General features: G+C 49.3%; 8 protein-coding genes across 8 annotated transcripts; 5 read left to right on the top strand and 3 right to left on the bottom strand.

The window, feature by feature from the left end:
- Positions 1 to 1,788: 1,788 nt before the first annotated feature.
- On the bottom strand, positions 1,789 to 2,755 carry M430DRAFT_51000 (hypothetical protein; the record flags this gene model as incomplete). The annotated part of the gene is made up of 2 exons (XM_024868183.1): positions 1,789 to 2,026; positions 2,082 to 2,755. The coding sequence occupies 2 exons, from the start codon at positions 2,753 to 2,755 to the stop codon at positions 1,789 to 1,791; spliced, it is 912 nt and encodes a 303-aa protein (XP_024720154.1).
- A 173-nt stretch (positions 2,756 to 2,928) lies between these two features.
- On the bottom strand, positions 2,929 to 4,730 carry M430DRAFT_140881 (hypothetical protein). The gene is made up of 4 exons (XM_024862686.1): positions 4,276 to 4,730; positions 3,981 to 4,197; positions 3,531 to 3,930; positions 2,929 to 3,484 (listed from the first exon to the last, which is right to left on the bottom strand). Exons 1-4 carry the CDS (start codon positions 4,283 to 4,285, stop codon positions 3,248 to 3,250), a joined length of 864 nt encoding a protein of 287 aa, XP_024720153.1. The 5' UTR covers positions 4,286 to 4,730; the 3' UTR covers positions 2,929 to 3,247.
- An 808-nt stretch (positions 4,731 to 5,538) lies between these two features.
- M430DRAFT_50998 (hypothetical protein) lies at positions 5,539 to 6,804 on the top strand (the record flags this gene model as incomplete). The annotated part of the gene is made up of 3 exons (XM_024868182.1): positions 5,539 to 5,727; positions 5,777 to 6,523; positions 6,571 to 6,804. 3 exons carry the CDS (start codon positions 5,539 to 5,541, stop codon positions 6,802 to 6,804), a joined length of 1,170 nt encoding a protein of 389 aa, XP_024720152.1.
- Positions 6,805 to 7,609: 805 nt separating this feature from the next.
- On the top strand, positions 7,610 to 9,365 carry M430DRAFT_66993 (hypothetical protein). The gene is made up of 3 exons (XM_024869261.1): positions 7,610 to 8,068; positions 8,200 to 8,683; positions 8,732 to 9,365. Exons 1-3 carry the CDS (start codon positions 7,756 to 7,758, stop codon positions 8,901 to 8,903), a joined length of 969 nt encoding a protein of 322 aa, XP_024720151.1. The 5' UTR covers positions 7,610 to 7,755; the 3' UTR covers positions 8,904 to 9,365.
- A 900-nt stretch (positions 9,366 to 10,265) lies between these two features.
- On the top strand, positions 10,266 to 12,003 carry M430DRAFT_102641 (hypothetical protein; the record flags this gene model as incomplete). The annotated part of the gene is made up of 4 exons (XM_024860813.1): positions 10,266 to 10,437; positions 10,491 to 10,574; positions 10,625 to 11,075; positions 11,124 to 12,003. The coding sequence occupies 4 exons, from the start codon at positions 10,266 to 10,268 to the stop codon at positions 12,001 to 12,003; spliced, it is 1,587 nt and encodes a 528-aa protein (XP_024720150.1).
- Positions 12,004 to 14,200: 2,197 nt separating this feature from the next.
- On the top strand, positions 14,201 to 16,207 carry M430DRAFT_42643 (hypothetical protein). Its single transcript, XM_024867572.1, has 3 exons — positions 14,201 to 14,709; positions 14,763 to 15,200; positions 15,256 to 16,207. The coding sequence occupies exons 1-3, from the start codon at positions 14,306 to 14,308 to the stop codon at positions 16,010 to 16,012; spliced, it is 1,599 nt and encodes a 532-aa protein (XP_024720149.1). The 5' UTR covers positions 14,201 to 14,305; the 3' UTR covers positions 16,013 to 16,207.
- Positions 16,208 to 16,615: 408 nt separating this feature from the next.
- Positions 16,616 to 17,751, bottom strand: M430DRAFT_35350 (hypothetical protein). The gene has a single exon (XM_024866725.1). The coding sequence runs from the start codon at positions 17,485 to 17,487 to the stop codon at positions 16,732 to 16,734; it is 756 nt and encodes a 251-aa protein (XP_024720148.1). The 5' UTR covers positions 17,488 to 17,751; the 3' UTR covers positions 16,616 to 16,731.
- Positions 17,752 to 18,468: 717 nt separating this feature from the next.
- On the top strand, positions 18,469 to 19,786 carry M430DRAFT_103760 (hypothetical protein; the record flags this gene model as incomplete). The annotated part of the gene is made up of 3 exons (XM_024860880.1): positions 18,469 to 18,510; positions 18,567 to 18,817; positions 18,871 to 19,786. 3 exons carry the CDS (start codon positions 18,469 to 18,471, stop codon positions 19,784 to 19,786), a joined length of 1,209 nt encoding a protein of 402 aa, XP_024720147.1.
- Positions 19,787 to 20,145: the final 359 nt, after the last annotated feature.

Raw genomic sequence — 20,145 nt, 5'->3', positions numbered from 1 at the left:
GCTCATCCACGACCATGGTTGGTAGGCCCGGGCCTTTCCCGAAGGACTACTTGGATGATGAGTGCTAGCCCTACAAGCAAGAATCTTAGATGTATCCGAAATTCCGGATGGAAATCTGCAGATTGTACCTGTTTTGTTGCAGATCGCAACCCCCCTGTCATGTCTAGTCGCATCGGTCCCGTTAAGAAGCCGTCATCATCTAAGGTAAGGTATGGACGGCTTTGGTACCAGCTTTAGAATCTATAGCAGCACAAGATAAATAGTTTTGTTTTGATCCCTGGTTCCTAAGCTACCGCCAAGTAAATCACTTTCTTACTAACTGCATTCTATACCTTACCTACCAAGGTAGGTAGTTACTACTTGACCGTAAGTTTAGCAGACTGTAACTATATGCTACAGACAATACCTTTCATTTCTGTACCTGGTTTTTGACATTGTTGACATATGAAGAGAATTGATTTCTACGTAGATCTACAGCTTTCATCCACTAAGAGTCCTTCCTCTAATAGGTTTAACAACAATTCATGTTTCCAAAATTTCGTGCTAATCTATGCAACTTCATGACTATTTCTATTTCTTCATACATCATCATCAATTCCAAACTCCGTTTTCCGGATACAACGGACTTGAATCCTACTCTACCCGAGTTTCCTCAGCTGCAAAACCCTTACTCGGATTCCGTACTATGCCTTCCCAGCCTCCCGTTCAGCTCCCCTGATTCCGACCCGGGCTTGTTTACTCCTCGGCAATCTTATCAGAACAAAGGAGAGAGCACGTCAGAGCCCGCCTTATTCTACATAATTCTCGTCCCGAATATGAAGAGCGTCAAAACATTTGGCAAAAAAAAAAGAATAAAATAAAACAAAAATATATAAAGGACAAAAAAAAAAGGAATAATTGCACGAGCACCAAGGGACTCGAACCCTCAACCTCAGTCTTACAGCATCTCTGCAGTAGGAGGACCGCGCGCTACCATTGCGCCAAGCACCCGATTGTGTGTGCGCCTTAGTGGGCTGTTTGGAACCCTTTGACGAAATCATGCTTATATTGGCATAAATGCATAACTTTTCATTTCATGCTTCCTTTCGTCACTAACCCCCCCTTAAAAATTCCAGACACAATTGGCAAAGCATAAACAATCGTGGGTGGTGATTTCCGGTATATTGATATCTCCTGCGAATTATCAGGAGGGAAATTTGCGCGGAACACGTAGGCTCATTTGGAATGGTTTTGATTGGGTTATAACTCGCTCTCTGTCTACCTAGGTATCTTACACATGCTCCCTTTCGAACTCTAGGTCCCTCCCAACTCCTGAATTCGTACTACTTATTCATGACCTCCGAGCATTCACCTAGCCGTCACTTCTCCCAACCAACAACTTCTAAAGTAACTTTCCTAAAAATCAGTAGTGTAAAGTAGATCTATTCGTCTGTTTACTATATAGTACATGTAGACAAAGTGCCAGGTTCTCCAGACAAACCTTGTAAAAGGGAGCAGAGCTCTGAGGTTGGAAGCCGTTCACACCAAATTTTATTCTAACACATCCAGATCAGACCTTGGTTCAGCTAAATTGAATGTGGTGACAGAATCTTTCACCTCTGGATATGCATTTCAGGTACCTTGGAGTCCTTGGATCACCCACCTCTGGCTGAACGGATCGAGCCCTTTAAAATCCTTAGCTATATTGGGGGGCTTATGGCATCCTGAGTAGATGGGTGTGGCTTTGAATATGCCCCTCTAACCTGAGTACCGCATTTGACAACATCTTCATCTTCTGGGAACAATGCGTCAGGGACTGCTTTTATCGTTGTAAGCCAGGCAGACGGCAGTTGCAAAACCTTGGTCATGGCTAATGCTCATCGGTATAATCTGCGCATCTTCCCAATTTCCATTCTCAGGTAAAATGAGAGCCTCTGGTGCCTGCGTCCTCCCGTCCAGCGGTTGTGGGGCGCGGATCCAGATATCTTGGAATGTGAGCCGTCGTAGAGAGCTGTATGCCTTAGTGGCTGCTTCTTTAGCTGCGAATCTATAATGCAGTCATAGTTAGCGTAAGATGTCAGAAATCGAGAGGGTTAACTAGCCTGCCTGCCAGAAATTCAGCAGCTTTGCTCAGTCTTTGTTCGATATAAATCTGTTGTCCACTGATTTCTCCCTCTATCGATTGTAGCCTTTCCTTACTGTCTATCTCTGCAATACGATCTTCCAGAGAGCTATTATCATTGGTAGCATCTTTGACAACCACCTTCCCGGTGTGAGCGCTGTCCTCAGAAACCAAGGATTCTACAGGAGCAGGCTTGTTCTCGCCAGACGTTGCTTTCTCAGTCGTTATGTCGCCCACACCGTTGCCATTTTCCTCCTCCCCTATTATATCCTTATAAGCCACTGACTCTACAGAACCAGGGTTGCCATCTTGAGACAAGCTTCTCTTAATCGTCGTGTTCACTTCGGTGCCGCTCTCCTCCACCTTCCCTGCCTTGGCCTCCGCCATGAGCTTCCTTTCTTTCGCAAATGACTTCGGGATCCCCAATGCTACCCTTTTTTTATGCAATTCAACCCGACAATTTTGAAGGTTCTGCCACGACTGTATCGATTCGTAATGTCGTCTCTTCCCGAACTCTTCCCTCTCCTTATCCGTCAGTAGCCGTTTCAAAAACAAATCGCTCTTTTTACCGCCATCCCTGATGATCTTGAAGATACGGTGCACGGAGCACAAATCAGTACCGATACTAATGGGGAGAGGAAACGGCCGCGGCATTGCTGTTCAGTGGTCTGCTCGTAGGTTTTGGTACAATTTCGTGGTTCGGGCGAGTACTCTACTCCGTACAGAACAGGGGAGATATTTTATGGAGCTTGGACCATACTGACAGGGATCTCGGGTACGCTAAACTGCAACTTCACCATGGAATTCAAACTTGCATTTCCAAGGTTCGGACGGCACACGCAATTCATTATTCTCTGTTCATGAGCATCATATAATTTACTACCTAGGTGAGCCATCAAGAAGCAAGCCGGAATAGATCGACACATCATACTTCGGAGGACATTCGAAGAAGTAAATGAACCATCCTTCAAAACAACAGAGCGAAGTTGCATCAAGAGAAGCAAAGGAGAACAAGTTCCAACCTCCAACCGCTGTCCCAAAAATCATTATCCCAGAAAACGCCTTCCATGCCACATTTATGTTCTGCGGGAGTACTGCTGTGTTCAGATTTTTGAACTAATCGGTGACCTTTGGTAAGATGTGCACTTAGTGCTCGTCCAAAAGAGGAGCTCTCTCTTGGTCGGTAGGGACGACTTGGCCTTCTCTCCTGAAGCTGATCTCCTTTCCAAAAAGTCCTGGCACAGCAATGGCCAGGGTTGCGAGGAATAGAAGGCCCATGATGACGAAAGCAAAGATCCATTGGAATGCAATGATCTTGATGAAGAACTGTTTCACGCCGATGGAAGCAGTCAAGATACTGAGTGCGAAACCCATTGTATAGTCCTATAAAGTGTAAGTGGTGGCTGGACTTGTATTTGATTCAACTAACCTTGTACGTGACCAAGAAGAAGAACCCATAGGCTAATATAGCCCAAATAGCAACATTCGCCAGGATTCGAGCTGCAAGCCCCGTAGCATTGACCGCAATCGCACCGTTCCAGTATAAAGCAACGAAATTCCAGGCGAGTGGCCCAGAAACTACTGGGATATGGATGAAGCTTGGGAGGGTGGTGTGGCGGAAGTATAAAGAAGAGAGGTTAAAGAAGTTGATGATCAAGATGATCTCACCCCATATGGAATGGCCGCGAACGAAGAGCATTACGAATGCAAATAGCAATAGGTTGCTGAGAATGAAATGACTTCCGACTCCCGCAGCAGCGGTCACATAATCAAGGTTACCCGAGAAAAGATGCCACACGTAGCCGATTTGCATGATGAAGAGGACAATCCTGCCCGCTGTTAGCGTGAAGCTTCGAGTTCAGGAGACGCAAGGACATACCAGTAAATGGATGTGATTACGCTATTCATAGCGAAGGGAGTTGAGATATTATGTCCCCAGATTGTATCCCGCCAATGCTTATTATCATCGTGCGGGGCATTGAAAGTATAGTAGATGGTGGGAATGACCATAACTAGCCAGGAGATAATCGTCAAGATCTTGTAGGTCAACACGCTTTGGGCGGGGTAGGATTCCCGCTTCGTGAACGGGTTTAGAACTGAGGTTGACGACAGTGTCAGTAATTGAGTAAATGATCGGTGGCCAGCATTTAAGTTCTGAAGCTGGGGGAACATACCAGCAGGCATTTTGGCAGATCTGTGAAGTATGTGAAAGTGTGAAAGGGTCTGAATTTGTAGCTTGGATGGAAGTCTAGAGGCTGGTTCTGTGCAAGGGGTTCTTTGCTTTATTTGGCAGGCTGAGGACGAGTAGCTCACGTCATTCGAGACCCACGACTGGTGGAGAGCTACTAGTCAGCCAGAAGTCAGGTCGGTCGACGTTCTCTGTACCGAGATATGTGAGATTCCGCAAGAAATGGGAGAGGGCAGAAATTGGGAAGCTCGATGTCAGTGGGATCCGATGAGAAGAGAGGAAGAGGGGAGGAGGGGAGAAGAGGAGAAGGGAGGAGAGGAGGAGAGGAGGCAAATCCAAGAGAGGGGGACACGACCATCCCGATTTGGTGACGTATGAGCTCTAGGATGAAATTCGAAGGGCAAAAAGCATTAACCAATCCAGAGCTACAGCCAATCCTGGACACATATTATACGATAATATTGACGGCATTATATAAGGATATGCGGAGCAGGTTATGGAGCAAGGTACCTTACCTAAGGTAGGTGAGGGATAGGTAAGGTAAAAGTACCTATAGGTAAGAAATGGCACATCCTCACCCGGACACCACCAGTTACAGAATACAGGACGAGACTACAAGGTATTGGTTTCACCACCGCCACTGATGCTCGATGCAGGAATGTGCAGCCTTTCCTGTAAGTCCAGGGTATCGACAGAGGATTGAGCTGTTACCCTCTGTTACCCCTCCCCGGACCTCCCATCGATGATCGACGGCCAGAGAGAATCGAGGGAATCGAGCAATCCGTATGGTCTAACCCCGGTCTTCTGCAGACTCGAATGCATGAGGATCATGCTGATTGACTCCTGAGAGCATACAAGGCCAAGTACTTGGAATTCCCGGAGGTTTTGGGCTACCTACCAAGGTTTTGTGTCTCCCTTTGACTACTGATTTCCGGTTTAACCTTGGGATTATCTCCGTGGGTAGGTAAACCCAGAATAACCTCCTTACCCAGTTTTAAGGAGTCGCATCTGTCTTATAACTTAATTCTAGTCTTGCAAGGTTATGCTCCTCAATTAGACGTCGAAATCTCTGAAAGACCGTGGCTTTACTCACGTCATCTTCACCAGCCACGTGCAGGCCCAGCCACGCCCCACAACGGACCCATCCGAGGCCCGTCTTACCCCGGGCAGGTACTGCGTACATAGGAGCACCCCAGGCTTGCAACCTCAACTCTGCAATCTACATATTGACCCGCCTCCTGCATCCATCATGAAGCTCACCAACTTGTCTGTGCTGGCTCTCTCGGCTTCACTCGTAAACGCCCGCTTTATCGAGCGCCATGAGAAGGATCAAGTTGTGCTGGATGTCGCTACCGCGGACGCTGAGAGATTCCTTATCGAGCTTGCTCCCGGAAAGACACGATGGGTGACCGAAGACGAGAAATGGGAGTTGCGACGAGTAAGTGGTGGTTGTCGAGAGCTTAACACATGGCTAATAACGGGTGTAGAATGGCCAAAACTTTATGGACATCACAGACGCGCGTGACCTCGGCGCATTCGCAGCTACTACATCGAAGAAGGAGCCCAGCTACCCAGCGAAGCCAACTCTTGAGAAGGAGTTATTCCCGATGATAAAGAATCTGTCAAAGACGAATATGCAGGAAAATCTGGAGACCTTTACGAGCTTCCACACTCGATACTACAGGTCAGACTACGGTAGACAATCATCCGAGTGGTTACTCGAGAACGTTCAGACGGTCATCAGAGATGCCGGGGCGGATAAATACGGGGTGCATGCCAAACATTTCACGCACCCCTGGGGTCAGAATAGCATTATCGCCACGATCCCGGGGAAGAGTGAATCGACAGTTGTTGTTGGAGCACACCAGGATAGCATCAACCTATTCCTTCCCCCCATTCTCTCTGCACCTGGTGCAGATGACGATGGAAGTGGAACCGTCACGATTCTGGAGGCCCTGCGTGTTCTTCTTACCTCCGAAGACATTATTAAGGGCAAGGCAGAAAACACAATCGAGTTCCACTGGTACTCTGCAGAGGAAGGCGGGCTGCTGGGCAGTCAGGCTATCTTCTCCGAATACGAGAAGAGTGGTCGAGATGTCAAGGCCATGTTGCAGCAGGATATGACCGGCTATGTCCAAGGCACACTTGATAAGGGCAAGAAAGAATCGGTTGGCGTTATAACCGACTTTGTGGACCCATCGTTGACTGACTTTATCAAGAAGGTCGTCACCAAGGTAAGTAAGAGTCTCATTCGTATTTTGCCTTACTGACCCCTATCTAGTACTGCGAAATTCCGTTCGTGGAGACGCAGTGCGGATATGCCTGTTCGGACCATGCATCGGCCTCAAAGGCTGGATATCCGTCTGCCTTTGTGATCGAGTCGGCGTTCTCTGATTCTGACCAGAAAATCCATACATCTGATGACAGTATCAAGTATCTTTCCTTTGACCACATGCTTCAGCATGCTCGTTTGACCTTGGCATTTGTCTATGAGCTTGCCTTTGCAAAACTGTGATCTTAGAGGGGTTTTAGGAAAGAGATAGCCTTATTTCTCGGAACTGAAGATTCCTACAGGTGGGGGTGAAGGGGAGGGGAGGGGCAGTGTCTCGAGTCTTTCCTTATTATCCTCGGGCGAAGGACCATATTTATCTTGGGGTTGAAACCATCTACCTAGTTATATCTCCGCGCGGGATTTTGCCAATGTATACGACAGGCTACGTGGCAAAATCAAGTCAGCCCTCTCTAGGTCCATGAACTATTGAAATCGACCTGCTAATATACAATTATAACTCCAAGGGTTTTCACCCGGGCGGTTTTCCTTAGGACAATGAAATCCTATATAGGAGTTTCAGTGGCCGCTGTGAAGTTGGCTTCGCCCTGTATTTAGCACAGAAGCTCCGCATGGCCACTAGCCGGGACGGCGTATGAGAAAGTAACAATATAATTATAACTTGGGAGTTCCATATGTTTGTCAATCACTGAAGTTAGATGGATAACTACATAGAGCAGCCTTCAACGCTGAAATTCTAGAAAAGTTCTGTGCTGATACACATGTACCTAGCGAAGGGAAAAATGGTATACCCCCGAGGGGGTCTCTTTGAATACCCTTAAAATATGGATTCTCAATTGGAAAACGACGGTAATAATGGCCGCAATACTGACACCATACGGAATCGTGAGGTCTTTCCGGGTCGTTTCCGAAGGTCAATCAGCCAGACACGATCCCGGAGTCTAGACGTTAATTGGCCAAATCGGAATTTAAGAATGATTACATACGGAGTACGCATTCGGTCCCGCCTTATCGCGCACACGCCGAACATGCTTGCTACAGGACCTCTTATCCTCTCCTCTCCTCATCTCTGTTCTACATCCTCATCGCAGCCCATCTCATAAATTTCCTTCCCGGGAGAGACCTGTCTGTACTCGTCCAAAACCTCCAAAGACATCCCAGTCATCACTGTCCAATATGGCAATCTACTCTTCTGTTCCCCCACCATCGCAGCAGCCCGCGGCACCTACAACCCCAGCTGCAGTGGACATTGAAACCTGGGCCGTGTCTGCCTTGGAATCTCTCAGCGTCTCCCCATCTGCGCGCGACACAGGAGTCACCCTGTCAATTCCCCTCGATAGCCCGGACGGTTCCGATGATGCGGACAGAACACCTTCCAGACCCGCCTACAAGCCGCGCAAGGAGCCCTTGCGACGCGACAGCCTGAAGCGCAGAGATGCGCTCTTGAAGGGCAAGGAAGGCAGTCGTCGCCGGCAACGATGGGAAAATGGTAAGTGGCATATGCAAGTCAGCCGCTTGAGTCGCTCGCCCGGCACATAGGCTTAGCAAAACTTGCACGCCAATGCCGTGAACATGATACTCGCAAAGCGAGCGGGCATGATGCTGATAAGTGGCTCGCAGATCGTCTTCTTCATGTCCCGAACGTACAGCCTCCACTTCCCAGTGATTGGGCGGTGCATCCGACCTACCCCGTGCACACGGTCCCGTATTACCTTGCTCCGCTCTGGGAAAAGGGCGTTCGTCACCGTGCGGAGGAAGCTGCCGCGGCAAAGAAGAGGGAATTGGAGAAGCGCAATGGTATACAGGGACAGAAGGGGCGGATTCCCCAGGATTTGAGACAGAAGCTGAAGAAGAGTAAGGGGGCCAAGACCCTCTTACAGGATTTGGAGGAGGAGGTGAGGAATTTTGTGAGAGAGTGGGAGAGGAAACAGAGTCTAGAGAATGGAAATGATGAACCGGAAATTGACAGTGAGGATGAGGAGATCGTGTTTGTGGGAAGGAATGGCACGATGAGCGATGAGCAGCGCAAGACTGTAGAAGAGGAGCTTGAGAGAGAAAAGCTGGTGTTTGATTCGTTGGCCGACGATCACGGAGCCAGTTTTGGGTATGTGGCTGTACCATGGAGAATCGAGGTCTTGCTAACTTGGTCTAGACGCTGGCTCGTTCATTCCATTGCAGCTTACTATGGTCTCACCTCCCGCTCTGTCACCGTTGGAAATCCCGCGAGAAGGGAGGCATATGTTGGCATCAAAGAGATCAAAACGGGCGGAGGTCTCCCTGTTGCCCAGACAGAGCTGCCACGGCCTTTGTGGGGCATGATCTGAATCAGGTGTGCTCTGGCTATCGGTGCCTATTAGGCTTGCCGTACAAACTTCTCTTTCACCTTATTGTGTTTGATACATATCTTTGGCTTTCATTTTACTATTATTGTGTTTTCTACTTTTGGGTTATGGACCCTTCGAACGAGGTATAAGAGGGTACCTTAGGCCATGCAATGCATAGGTTCTCTAGATCATAGGCCCTAACATATGTTGCTGTTCTGCACTCCGCGAGATCACCTTGGCCTTGTTAATTATGTATTATCCATCCAATGCCTGGGGGACTGTCGTGGCTAAAGTCAGTATCTAAGGATCTGCTATAAAAGACTCAAGCTGTCGACGATGAGGGAAATGCGTAACTTGACACATGTAGCTGGCAGTTGCTGCTGTCACTCGATATTGGCAAGACTTCTAAATGAACCTGTTGAGGACTTATTCCTGCTTTTAATGTAATATTCATACAAGAACAATCTTGATTATTGTTTCCCTAGATTACAAGATTAATGGGGAAATAATCTCATCAGAATATAGGTGTATATGATCTCGAAGTATGAGGACCTTTCAGTAACTTCGTCAGAGATCTCTCCCATCTGGACCCCTATTTCAAGGCACTCGCTTTGGCCTCGATTTTAAGCCGGCAGGATTCTGAGCTTCATACTCTGTGTAATTGTCATAAAGGATGTCAACTTCGAAGCTGTAGACTTAAACAATGAAGCCAATTCGCTTAGTATGCCAGGAGATCCAGCTGGAGCAGAGAACAAGTATTTCGTAGTTACCTAGGGCGAGCATTCTATCCGGAGTTGCCTTGAGCAAGAACGGCTTGGGAGCGCTGTATTTCAACAGGAGTTCTTTGTCTCGAAAGGCCGAATTTGCAAGCTCTGATAGAGTAAAATATCCACCTTTGTGAATTATTGACAGATTTTTAGAAATTCTGTACCTGGTCTTTTAGGAGCACTCTTCTTCTGATCAGGGGTCTTCAGACGACTTTCTAGCGAGTATGAAAGTGGTCTGATCTGAAGACCCGCGATTATTAAGGTTGTTTATCGGCACGAAGTATTCCCGGCTGCTCCCGTGATTTTCGCCTTTCTCGGCATCTGGGCCCGATGCAACTCCGAGAAGCCCAAGACGTCCCTCCGACCCCATAATGGGTATATTTTTGCATATACGGGTGGAGCATCCCTAATGTTATATGACTTTCTTTACTGAACATGATGCGCCAATAGAACTATCGTTATTTGAAGCAGCATTCTTTACGATTTTTAAGAGAAAATGAAGCTTCGAACGTCCCCTTCCCGCTCTCTGCGGCGCTTCGTCCCCACCGACATCTCGAGAGCATACACAAGACGGAGCTTTAGAAGGGGGGTTTGCATGCAATGTCATCAGCAATCCCGTGCGAGAGTTGGAACTAGATCAATCACAACGACTGCGCGGCGATCGAACTCGGCGCCAACAAGTTGGAACCTGCCAACACCAAAGACACTCGTTCTTCCTGCCACGTTCGTTGCTGGCCAGAGAAGGACTTTGGCCACTGTCGGAAATGGTATGGATCAGTCTCAGGAGAGCTAATGGGCAAATGCTAATCAAGTGGCACAGTCAATTCAGATGATCGAGGCCCATTGAAGGAGTACGATGACCGGGTGGCATCAGGACGATTGAGGGACGATGAACACCAGAGAGGTCAGCGAACCGATTTAATTCCAGCAGTCCCGATACTGATGGACTTCTAGGTATCATAGTAAATCTGCAGAACCTCCACGATGAGCTTCGCAACTACCACGCACCTCCCATCGTGCATCCCACTTTGGAATCTCTTCAACCAGAACCTCGATCAGTCTTAGGGCGTTTCTTCGGAAGTGCGAAAAAGGAGAAGCCCATACAAGAAATACCAGATAACTTGCCGCGGGGCTTGTATTTGTATGGAGATGTTGGAAGCGGGAAGACTATGCTCATGGATCTGTTTTACGAGACGTTACCCAGTAGCGTGGCGTCGAAGACACGGATCCATTTCCATAACTTCATGCAGGATGTCCATAAACGGTTGCATAAGTTAAAGATGGAGCATGGCAATGATATCGATGGTGTACCTTTCGTTGCGGCTGATATCGCGGAGCAAGGGAATGTACTTTGTTTCGATGAGTTTCAATGTACTGATGTTGCCGATGCCATGATCTTGCGACGGTACGTCCTTTTCCCTAGGTTTTGACATTCGAACTGACATGTGTGCAGACTTCTGGAATCTCTCATGTCTCACGGAGTGGTTCTAGTCACTACTTCCAACCGTCATCCAGATGAGCTCTACAAAAACGGCATCCAGCGCGAGTCGTTTATCCCCTGTATCAACCTCCTGAAAAACCGCCTTCACGTGATAAACCTCGATTCCCCGACCGACTATAGGAAGATCCCGCGTCCTCCGTCTGGTGTATATCACTCACCACTGGATAAGCATGCTGTCTCCCATGCTGAGAAATGGTTCAACTTCCTGGGCGATCCTAACGACAAACCGCACCCTGAAACGCAAACAGTATGGGGACGAGAGATCCGCGTGCCGAAAGTCAGTGGGAGGGCTGCTATGTTCACGTTTGATGAGTTGATCGGGAAACCAACGAGCGCGGCTGACTACATCGAGTTGATGAGGAGTTATGATGCCTTTGTTGTTACCAACGTGCCGGGCATGACGCACCGAGAGCGCGATCTGGCACGGCGATTCATCACATTCATTGATGCGGTCTACGAGTCGAGAGCAAAGCTCGTGCTCACTTCTGCCGTTCCACTGACACAACTCTTTCTCTCGAAAGATGAGCTGAAGGAGTCGGTTCAAAATGATAGGGAAGATAAGAAAGGACAGGGAGAGCAGGAGGAGGCAATTGATGACACGATGAGAAACCTGATGGATGATTTGGGACTGAACATGACGACGCTCAAGAATTCATCAATATTCAGCGGTGATGAGGAAAGATTCGCATTCGCAAGAGCGTTGAGCAGATTGAGCGAGATGGGCAGCAAGGAGTGGGTAGAAAGGGGCATGGGACTCGAGAAGGATGGAGGCAAGGAAGAGAAGGAGTCCTGGCAGAAATCGCGGAGCCAGAGACTGGAAGACGGTATGTAGTATACTGTATACTGTACCTAGGTAGGAGCGTGTCTTGGCAAAGAGGGAGTCTTCTGTTGGATCAATAGAGCAGGCCGCATAGCAGCAAGCACATTGCATATATACCCATACCCATACCCCGTCCCGTCCCGTCCGCGGGCCAATGGGGGCGTCCCCTAGGCTGGCCGGTTCCTGGCCCTTCCTGATTCGCGCAAGTCGCTGTGTAACGGCCACGGCCACCTGGGCCATGCCATCTCCAGTCTCGAGGTTTTCGTTGCACGTCGAAGTTTTTAGCTTCGTTTGAGGGAGGGGACTAAGAGATTTAGACGCTGTTGGCAAAGTGAACTTGTACGACCTTACCTTGTGGCCTTGTCTTCAAGTGGATGGCGCCGATCTGAGCTATTCCCGAGTCCCTTGCGCTTCGAGAATCCACTTTGATCACTTGCATCGTTTTGGACCCATTTTAGCTTTTCTGCTGGGACGAAGATCCCTAGAGATAGCTAAAGAAGGAATGAGACGTCCTTGATTCCATTTCTGAGGAATTATATCCATCTACAAGCGGGGTTGTTGTGCTTTTCTATGCTCACATCTGTTCAACTGGAGGTGACTTCTACGATGTATATATTTATGCTCGTCCACTCAGTTATCAGAGCATATATACTCCACTCGATTGGTATACCTTAATGGCTCCATCCGCGGGGAAGTAGGTAGATATCTATATGCACCTACGACTGAAGTGCCAGGCTCGTGTGCAGCATCTATTCCGCGAGTTCCCTTGAAAAGAAGCCCTGCACAGGAGCCAGCATGCCACATGGCAGCTACATTGCCAAGAGACCGAACCAGACACGCGTGGCCGGGTGATCAAAGCCGACTGCAAGCCTGACTTCTTTAGGACGACAACCCGGTCGTCGTCCGCTCGTGGGCGCGTAGATTGATCAGCAGGAATGCGTCTTCGTGTGGCTTGAGAAGTAGTATGTTGGTTGCGGAGATCAACGGTGGGGGAGGGGGCTCTGTGAGATGAGGAGCGGAGACGACGCATTGCTCTACATTATCTTCGGATTCTTGTCTACCTACCTATCTTACCAGTAGGTCCGCATGAAAAGACTTTGTATTGAAAACGTTGCGGGCCATGTTACAACATACCTACGTTGTGAGGGCAAGCGGCGAGCCCTTGACGTTGGCAAGTCCAGCGTCTGAGAGGAAAGCTTGGGCCCCAGAGGATGGGATGCTGAGGATGCGGGTGCGGATGCGGATGAGGCTCAGCCGCGCACTTGACGAGACGGGTCAATAGGTAATAATAGTCGAGAGGAAGGCGAAACAATCCACATGGCAGTGATGATTCGCGCTGGTGGACGGAGGATAAGGTATCAGGATGCGAGGATGGGGGGGATCATTCCTGCAGGGTGGAGGATGGAGGATTTGACGTTCCGCTAGAGAAGAGAGATGGGAAATAGCCCCACGAACTGCACCCATTGTACAGAGTCCCGATGTTCGTGGATGGTCGATGCTTACTCCGTCTCTCATCAGAGTCTGGCCCTCTCCATCTCAAGCCAAACCATGCAGTGGTGCGGCGAGTACGTTCGCAATAAACCAGCTCCGTACTACGGTAGTAACTACCTTACTGTAATCCGGGCTGCTCACAGTCTTACCAGTACCATATAATACCGTAATATCGACAACTTATACAAGCCATAAGCGAGACAACATATTCCGAATTCACATTCTCGACAATGGAATCCCTTTCTCTCTCCGAGACGACAGAGTCTACAATGTATGGCCGCAGTGACGGTTCCCACTTCATCTCCGTGCTTGAACGCTATTTTCTGTGGCCACGTTCTTCACCTTACTCCATCAGCGATGTTCCCTGGTCGCGCTCTCTTCTGGACTCCTGTGCGCAGGTGGCGAAGCTCCTGTTGTCCCTCAGCCCCGGATAACCTCAGAAGTTGGCGACTTTGAGCCAGTCTGGACGCGATGGATTCCAAGTCCCAACTCCCAAGTGGCTGCCTCCCTCCCCTGCGCACTTCGCGGTCTTTCAATCCTCATCCTATTATCGTGGTTTCCAATTATATTTTACATTTCCCATCTTGACATGGTTCAGGTGCCCGGCATAGTGATGCGTTCCCCAAGATGACCATGTGGTGCCTCTGGCAGGTCCCCACCCACAGCCTCTGCGGCGTAGTAGTCGCACGTTTTTGAGCCTTTGCGATTGATCCTATTATTCTCAATGGCTTATATACATCAATCCTGCCCGCATGCGCCTGTTTTCCGTCGTTTCGTGTCGTTGACTTTTTCCTTCTGTTGCCAAGACTAATAGTCCTCTCCGATGGCTATCAATATCTTTGCTATGCCCTCGTCCTCTATCCTCCTCCTCCTCTCTATCGCCTTTAGTAGATCGAATGCTTTCCCGTCGCCTCTACCGGAGAAAACTGTTGCTTACAAGGCGGACGAGTGGTCGCCGCGCCCGACCAATATCCCTCCAGACCCAGCGAAGCTTTTCAAGAGAAATTCTGTGGACACGAACGTTTGTGGATGGATAGGTGGAAATTCGGCGGATGCAGCAGTTTGTCCAAGCGGCTCCTCGTGTATACATGACACGATACATGGATATGTAGGGTGCTGCACAACATCAGGGCCGTGTACAGCAGGTGTTTATTCAAGTTGTGTGGATTATCATAGCAGCGGTTGGAATTCGAATCCAACGTGGGAGAATAATGGCGTTTATACTTGGTAACTCTATGCGCCGAATTGTGTCGAGGAACATTTACTAATTCTTCTTGTAGCCCTGGCAGTATGGAATGCTATCAAAATACTTACCCCGGAGGCTATTTGCAATGGGCATGCGGGGCTTCATCAGATGCCACGAGTATTGAAACAACATTCAGTGGCCAACCATCAGATTTCTTACTACAAGTTGTGTTTACGGGGGTGAACTTTGGCCCTATGTCTGCAGCGCCAACCACAACTTCTTCAACCTCCACTTCAACATCATCCTCGAGTTCAGCCGCTTCCACGACTTCAGGCGGAACTTCGAGCTCAAGTTCAGCAACATCTAGTGCAACTGGGGGTGCAAAGAATAAGTCTGAGGTCAGCGGAGGTGTTATTGCGGCAGCAGTAATTCTTCCCTTGGTCTTCATATCAGTTATCATTGGGGTTATATATTTCTTCTGGCGCCGAAGACAAAACGAGAAAATTGCGCGGAGGCCTAGCTCATTTACAGGGTAAATATACAATGCCTCTTTCCCCTCAAGATCAAATTACTAACATACATTCAAGCGCATTCAAGAGTGTCTCACCAGAGAGCAGCCAAGAAGAGTTCACACAAGCCCCTCCAACACAGGCTCCTCCAGCACAGGCCCCTGTTCCGGACGACTTTGTCTCCCCAATGTCCGAAAGGGCCAACAAATCATCACCTCCCTTGAATCCATATGTGTTCTCCCCAGCGAGCGAATACCGTGGGATCCAAGAGCGTATGAATGCGAGTGCGGATAACCCTTATGCGGGTAACCCTTATATGGATGACTCTCATGCGGATAACCCTTACGCGAACCCCTACGCGATGCCAGAAGAGTCATTTTCTTCACAGCCCAATAACAATGTGCGCAATTCCGAGTTAGAAAACTTCTCCGGAGCATATATGGCAGCGGTCGGCGAGATGTCACCCCCTACTCCCCCGCAAGCCGCGCAAACGGGGAATAGACGCGTCGCCCCTATGGGACCCGGGCATCTGCGCGATAGTGAACTGGGGATGGGAATGGGCGTTGGTGTGAATCCAACCAGGAGAAGAGATAATTCCGATGTATGGCCAGAAGATCAAGCCACTGAACCCTTCCCTCTATACGAGGCGCGCGGGTTCCGCAGCGAAAATGTGAGGATGGAAGGCTGGACGCCGAGGGAACTGAGACCGACAAAACGGGCGCCGAATAGTCCGCAGAGGTACGAGCTGGTGGATGAACCGCCTCAAGATGGGGTACAAGTCCTCCACACCCCCGGGCAATTGAGAGGGAAGAAGGCGATGGGCGGCATGTTTTAACCGGTGGCTCTTTGTGAGCGGCGCAACGGATGGGCCTGTTATTTGGACGATGGGAACATATGCATGCAGAAGGCGTTGATAACCTTTTGATGGGACGGCGACCGTACTTCGGTCCTAGACGAGTAGCTTGATACCCTGTCTTAATATCTTATTATCTGTACATAAGGACACAGAAGAGTAAATGTACATATATACATACCTACCTATACAACACAACCTTCAACGCAAGCCATCTACCAACACAATACCTCCTTCGAGCTTATTATATAGCTACCTATCTCCCACACATATCCATCCAGACGTTGCTCCATCCTCAACTCTCAACCAATCTCTATACCCATATTCCATTCTCCTTTCTTTCCCGGGGCCGGAGAGCCACTTTCTTTCTGGATTCTTGGATTGCGTGCTTTGTTTGGTAGGTGATTTGCTGGGTGGGTGTTGTACAGGTAGAGAAGGTAGGTAGGTAGGTAGGTAGGTATCATCTGCACCTTGTTTATTGACTCAAGGGCCAAAGCGGGAGGGATCTGGGGTACTACGATTGCGTTTCATCCCTATCATTGGCAATTTCTGGGGTATGTAACTGTGGATCGTTTTTGAGATTATGGCGGTTACGTAAGGTATGTGCACTGCACAGCTATTTCGTGCATCGGTCTCATAGTACCTACACAAGGGGGTGTCGTCGTGAGGGAGGAGGGATATGCGTATCCCTAGATGATGCGTTATATATTGTGCGTCCTAGGTCCATTGTCCACTATCAGCGCCTTCGAAGGCCGCGCCTTGATCTGGAAAGTCGGCACCTTCCACTTGGTATACTTCTTCCCCATCGCCCTACACGCATCCTCCAGCAGCTTCTCCTCCATATTGAAGCCCTGCCAAAACTCATCCCAGATATCCATCAGTTGCTCGGGGGGCCGTCGCGGCTCCACCAGCTCCAGGTCTGCTTCTAGCGCCGCTTGCCTCCTCCCTTCACGGAGGACCAATATCACCTCCTTCAGTTTTGGGAAGCTGCGCAGGAATGCCGCTTTGTTATATGCTTCCCACGGCCTCTTGGCTTCCACATCCACATGATCGATAGCAACGCTGGTTACCTCATCCATGCACGCCCTCTCTCCCTCGATGATAAAGGAGCGGAAGTCCCGCAACGTATCATCATACCCCATTATCCTATGTCTCGGGAGGTACAGCGTGTCAGAGCAGGGATTGAAATAGATGCGCGCGGGCGCACTCCGCGTCCCGAAGGACAGCGTGTACGCCCTCAAGGCCTCATCGCGCGCCTCGTGGCATACTTGCAAGATGGCGGGCGGTCGCGAAGACGTGAGACAGATGTCGCGCTCGAGGTCGTGGATGATCGGGACTAGGCGCGGCGTGCAGGCTGCATACTGCCAGATCTTCAGGCGCAGCTCAGGTGCCAAGGAGGAGAATAAAGAGAAGGTCGTTTGTGGGGTCGTTGTCTCACTGGCGGGACTTGATGGCATCATAGATGACGGGGCAAAGCTCGGAATTGTCTTTGGATGAAGCCCAGGATTTCCGGGGAAACAAGGGAGAAAATTTATATAAAGCTCGTGTCTTGAGGGTGGTTTGACATAAGTGCAATCTGGGGCTGAGATTGGGGAGCTGTGGTTCATGGGTTGGGATGTGCTTGGCGTGCACGAAGCTGAACTCCTTGAAGCACTGGACTTGGGAGATAAAGAGTGCCAAGGATTGATTAATCCGATAGGGAAAGAAGATGAAAGATAGACAGGAAGAAGAAGAAGAGAAGAAACAAGAATAAGAGAAGCCTGGGGTTATAGATCTACCTGCTCCTATGGTGTTGTGGTGTTTCGGGCCGGGTCGATGTCTCGGTCTGCCATGTGGAAGCCAAGAGACACGTACCTTTTTCTAAACCCTTTCCTCTTTGAGCTGCCAAGAGGCAAAGAAGAAAATAACTTTGGGCCCCAGAAAAGACCGAAGAGAAGAAAAACGAAGACTAGCGGGCGATGAAGGATGGGGATACGATACCCCGGGTGGGGATATCGACCCGACTATTTGGCGCCAGCTGTCGGAGTGGCGTGACTTTGGAGAAGAGGCTGAAGGCTGGCCATTGCTTATTCTGACACAGATGCCGCGTAGAGCCTAGCCTCGTCCGTCGTCGGGAGAACTTGGAGCCGCCGGTGATAGTAACACCCTCCCAGATGATACATAATTACCACCGCATACACTACCGTGAATGCCCTCGAGAGTTGAAAAAAGCTCTACGACGTCGCACTTCTCATCAGTGCCTGTTTACTTTTTCTCTTTTTGGAATGATGCTACTCCTGCCGACACACTATCTAAAGCTTTATATGAGTGGTGTTTAACAGCAAATAAACCACGAGATACTTGCGCAGGCCCTGTCACACCCTCATTCATTCCTCCCCTCTACCCCACCTTCTCGCCGTTCCTCTGTCCCAATCATGGTGCCGGTGCCAGAAACCCCGATGCCTTCGGCACTGAAATACGAATTGGTAGCTCGTTGCTCTGTAAGCCTACCTAGTTCCCCAAATTGGCGTGCGACATCCCATCTCACTGCAACTAGACCACTAAAGCGCGAGCTGCCATCCTTACCCTCCCTCATGGCCCGGTGCAACTGCCGCTGTTCATGCCAGTTGCAACCCAAGCCTCTCTCAAAGGACTGACGCCGCAGCAGTTAGAGGAGACTGGCTGCAGACTCTGTCTAAACAACACGTACCACTTGGGACTGAAACCTGGGCAAGAGGTGCTGGAAAAGCTCGGGGGAGCCCACAAGCTACAAGGATGGAATCACAACATCCTGACAGACAGTGGAGGGTAAGTCTATTCCCTTTGATATATCTGTTACAGGGGCTCACTGCCTGGGTCAGTTTCCAGATGGTCAGTTTGTTAAAACTGGCGAACGTAACGGAAGAGGGCGTTCGCTTCCTCAGCCCTCACGATGGAACGCCGATGCTCCTGACCCCGGAACACTCAATCAGTCTGCAGAATACCATAGGTAGCGATATCATTATGCAACTTGACGATGTCATCGTCACAACCTCTCCTGATATGGAACGAATGCGGGAAGCTATGGAGAGGAGCGTTCGGTGGCTCGACCGCTGTATAGCCGCGCACAAGAATCCCACGAAACAAAATCTGTTCTGTATAATACAGGGAGGTCTTGATCTCGAATTGAGGGCGAGATGTTGTAAGGAGATGGTTGCAAGGGGTACTCCTGGAATTGCAATAGGAGGATTAAGTGGTGGCGAAGCCAAGGCGGACTATTGTCGTGTGGTAAGCACATGTACGAGTCTCTTGCCCGAGATGAAGCCAAGATATGTTATGGGTATTGGCTATCCTGAGGATTTGGTTGTCAGTGTCGCTCTCGGCGCGGATATGTTCGATTGTGTCTGGCCGACAAGAACCGCGAGATTTGGAAATGCGATTACGAAGTACGGAGTCTTGAACTTAAGGCATGCAAGATATGCAAACGACTTTGGGCCTATTGAGGAAGGCTGTGGATGTGTTTGTTGCCGGGAAGGAGAGGGAGGCTTAGGGGTCACCAAAGCATTCATTCATCATATTGCTGCTAAGGAGACCGTTGGAGCCCATCTCCTGACGATGCACAATGTTCATTATCAACTGGCCTTAATGAGAAGTGTCAGAGATTCTATTATCGAGGACAGGTTTCCAGCTTTCCTGAAGCAATTCTTCGCGGACCGCCATGACGGCGACAAGACGAAGTACCCAGATTGGGCGGTCGAGGCGTTGAGAACGGTCGGAGTGGATCTGATGGAGCCGTAGGAGTTCAAGATGGTTGTGAACTGATAGAATAAGATACCCAATATAAGCAACGACTTTATGTTCAGTAGTTGAGCGCGGACATAGAGGAACCTTTCAATCCCCATACTGGTGAAAATACCTCCGTAGGTATACCTAGTTTGATGTCATGAAGTGGATATATCTAGATACGGCCCAGCGGAGACTGCGGAGTATTCCTGCGGCTACTGAGCCACAGAAGGCTGAAGTTGCAGGGGTGCGCGTTAAATATTAAATATTTACATACTTTAGTGGCACGCGTATTATAGGGATAGCTTCAAATGGGATCTCCGCCCGTTGTCAAGCTTCACCACAGTTGGGCAATCCGCATCGAAAAGAATATT

Source organism: Amorphotheca resinae (genome assembly GCF_003019875.1).
Source record: "Amorphotheca resinae ATCC 22711 unplaced genomic scaffold M430scaffold_7, whole genome shotgun sequence".
NCBI lineage: Eukaryota > Fungi > Ascomycota > Leotiomycetes > Helotiales > Amorphothecaceae > Amorphotheca > Amorphotheca resinae.
The sequence above is the reverse complement of the archived record's forward strand: the minus strand, read 5'-3'. Positions and strand labels throughout refer to the sequence as shown.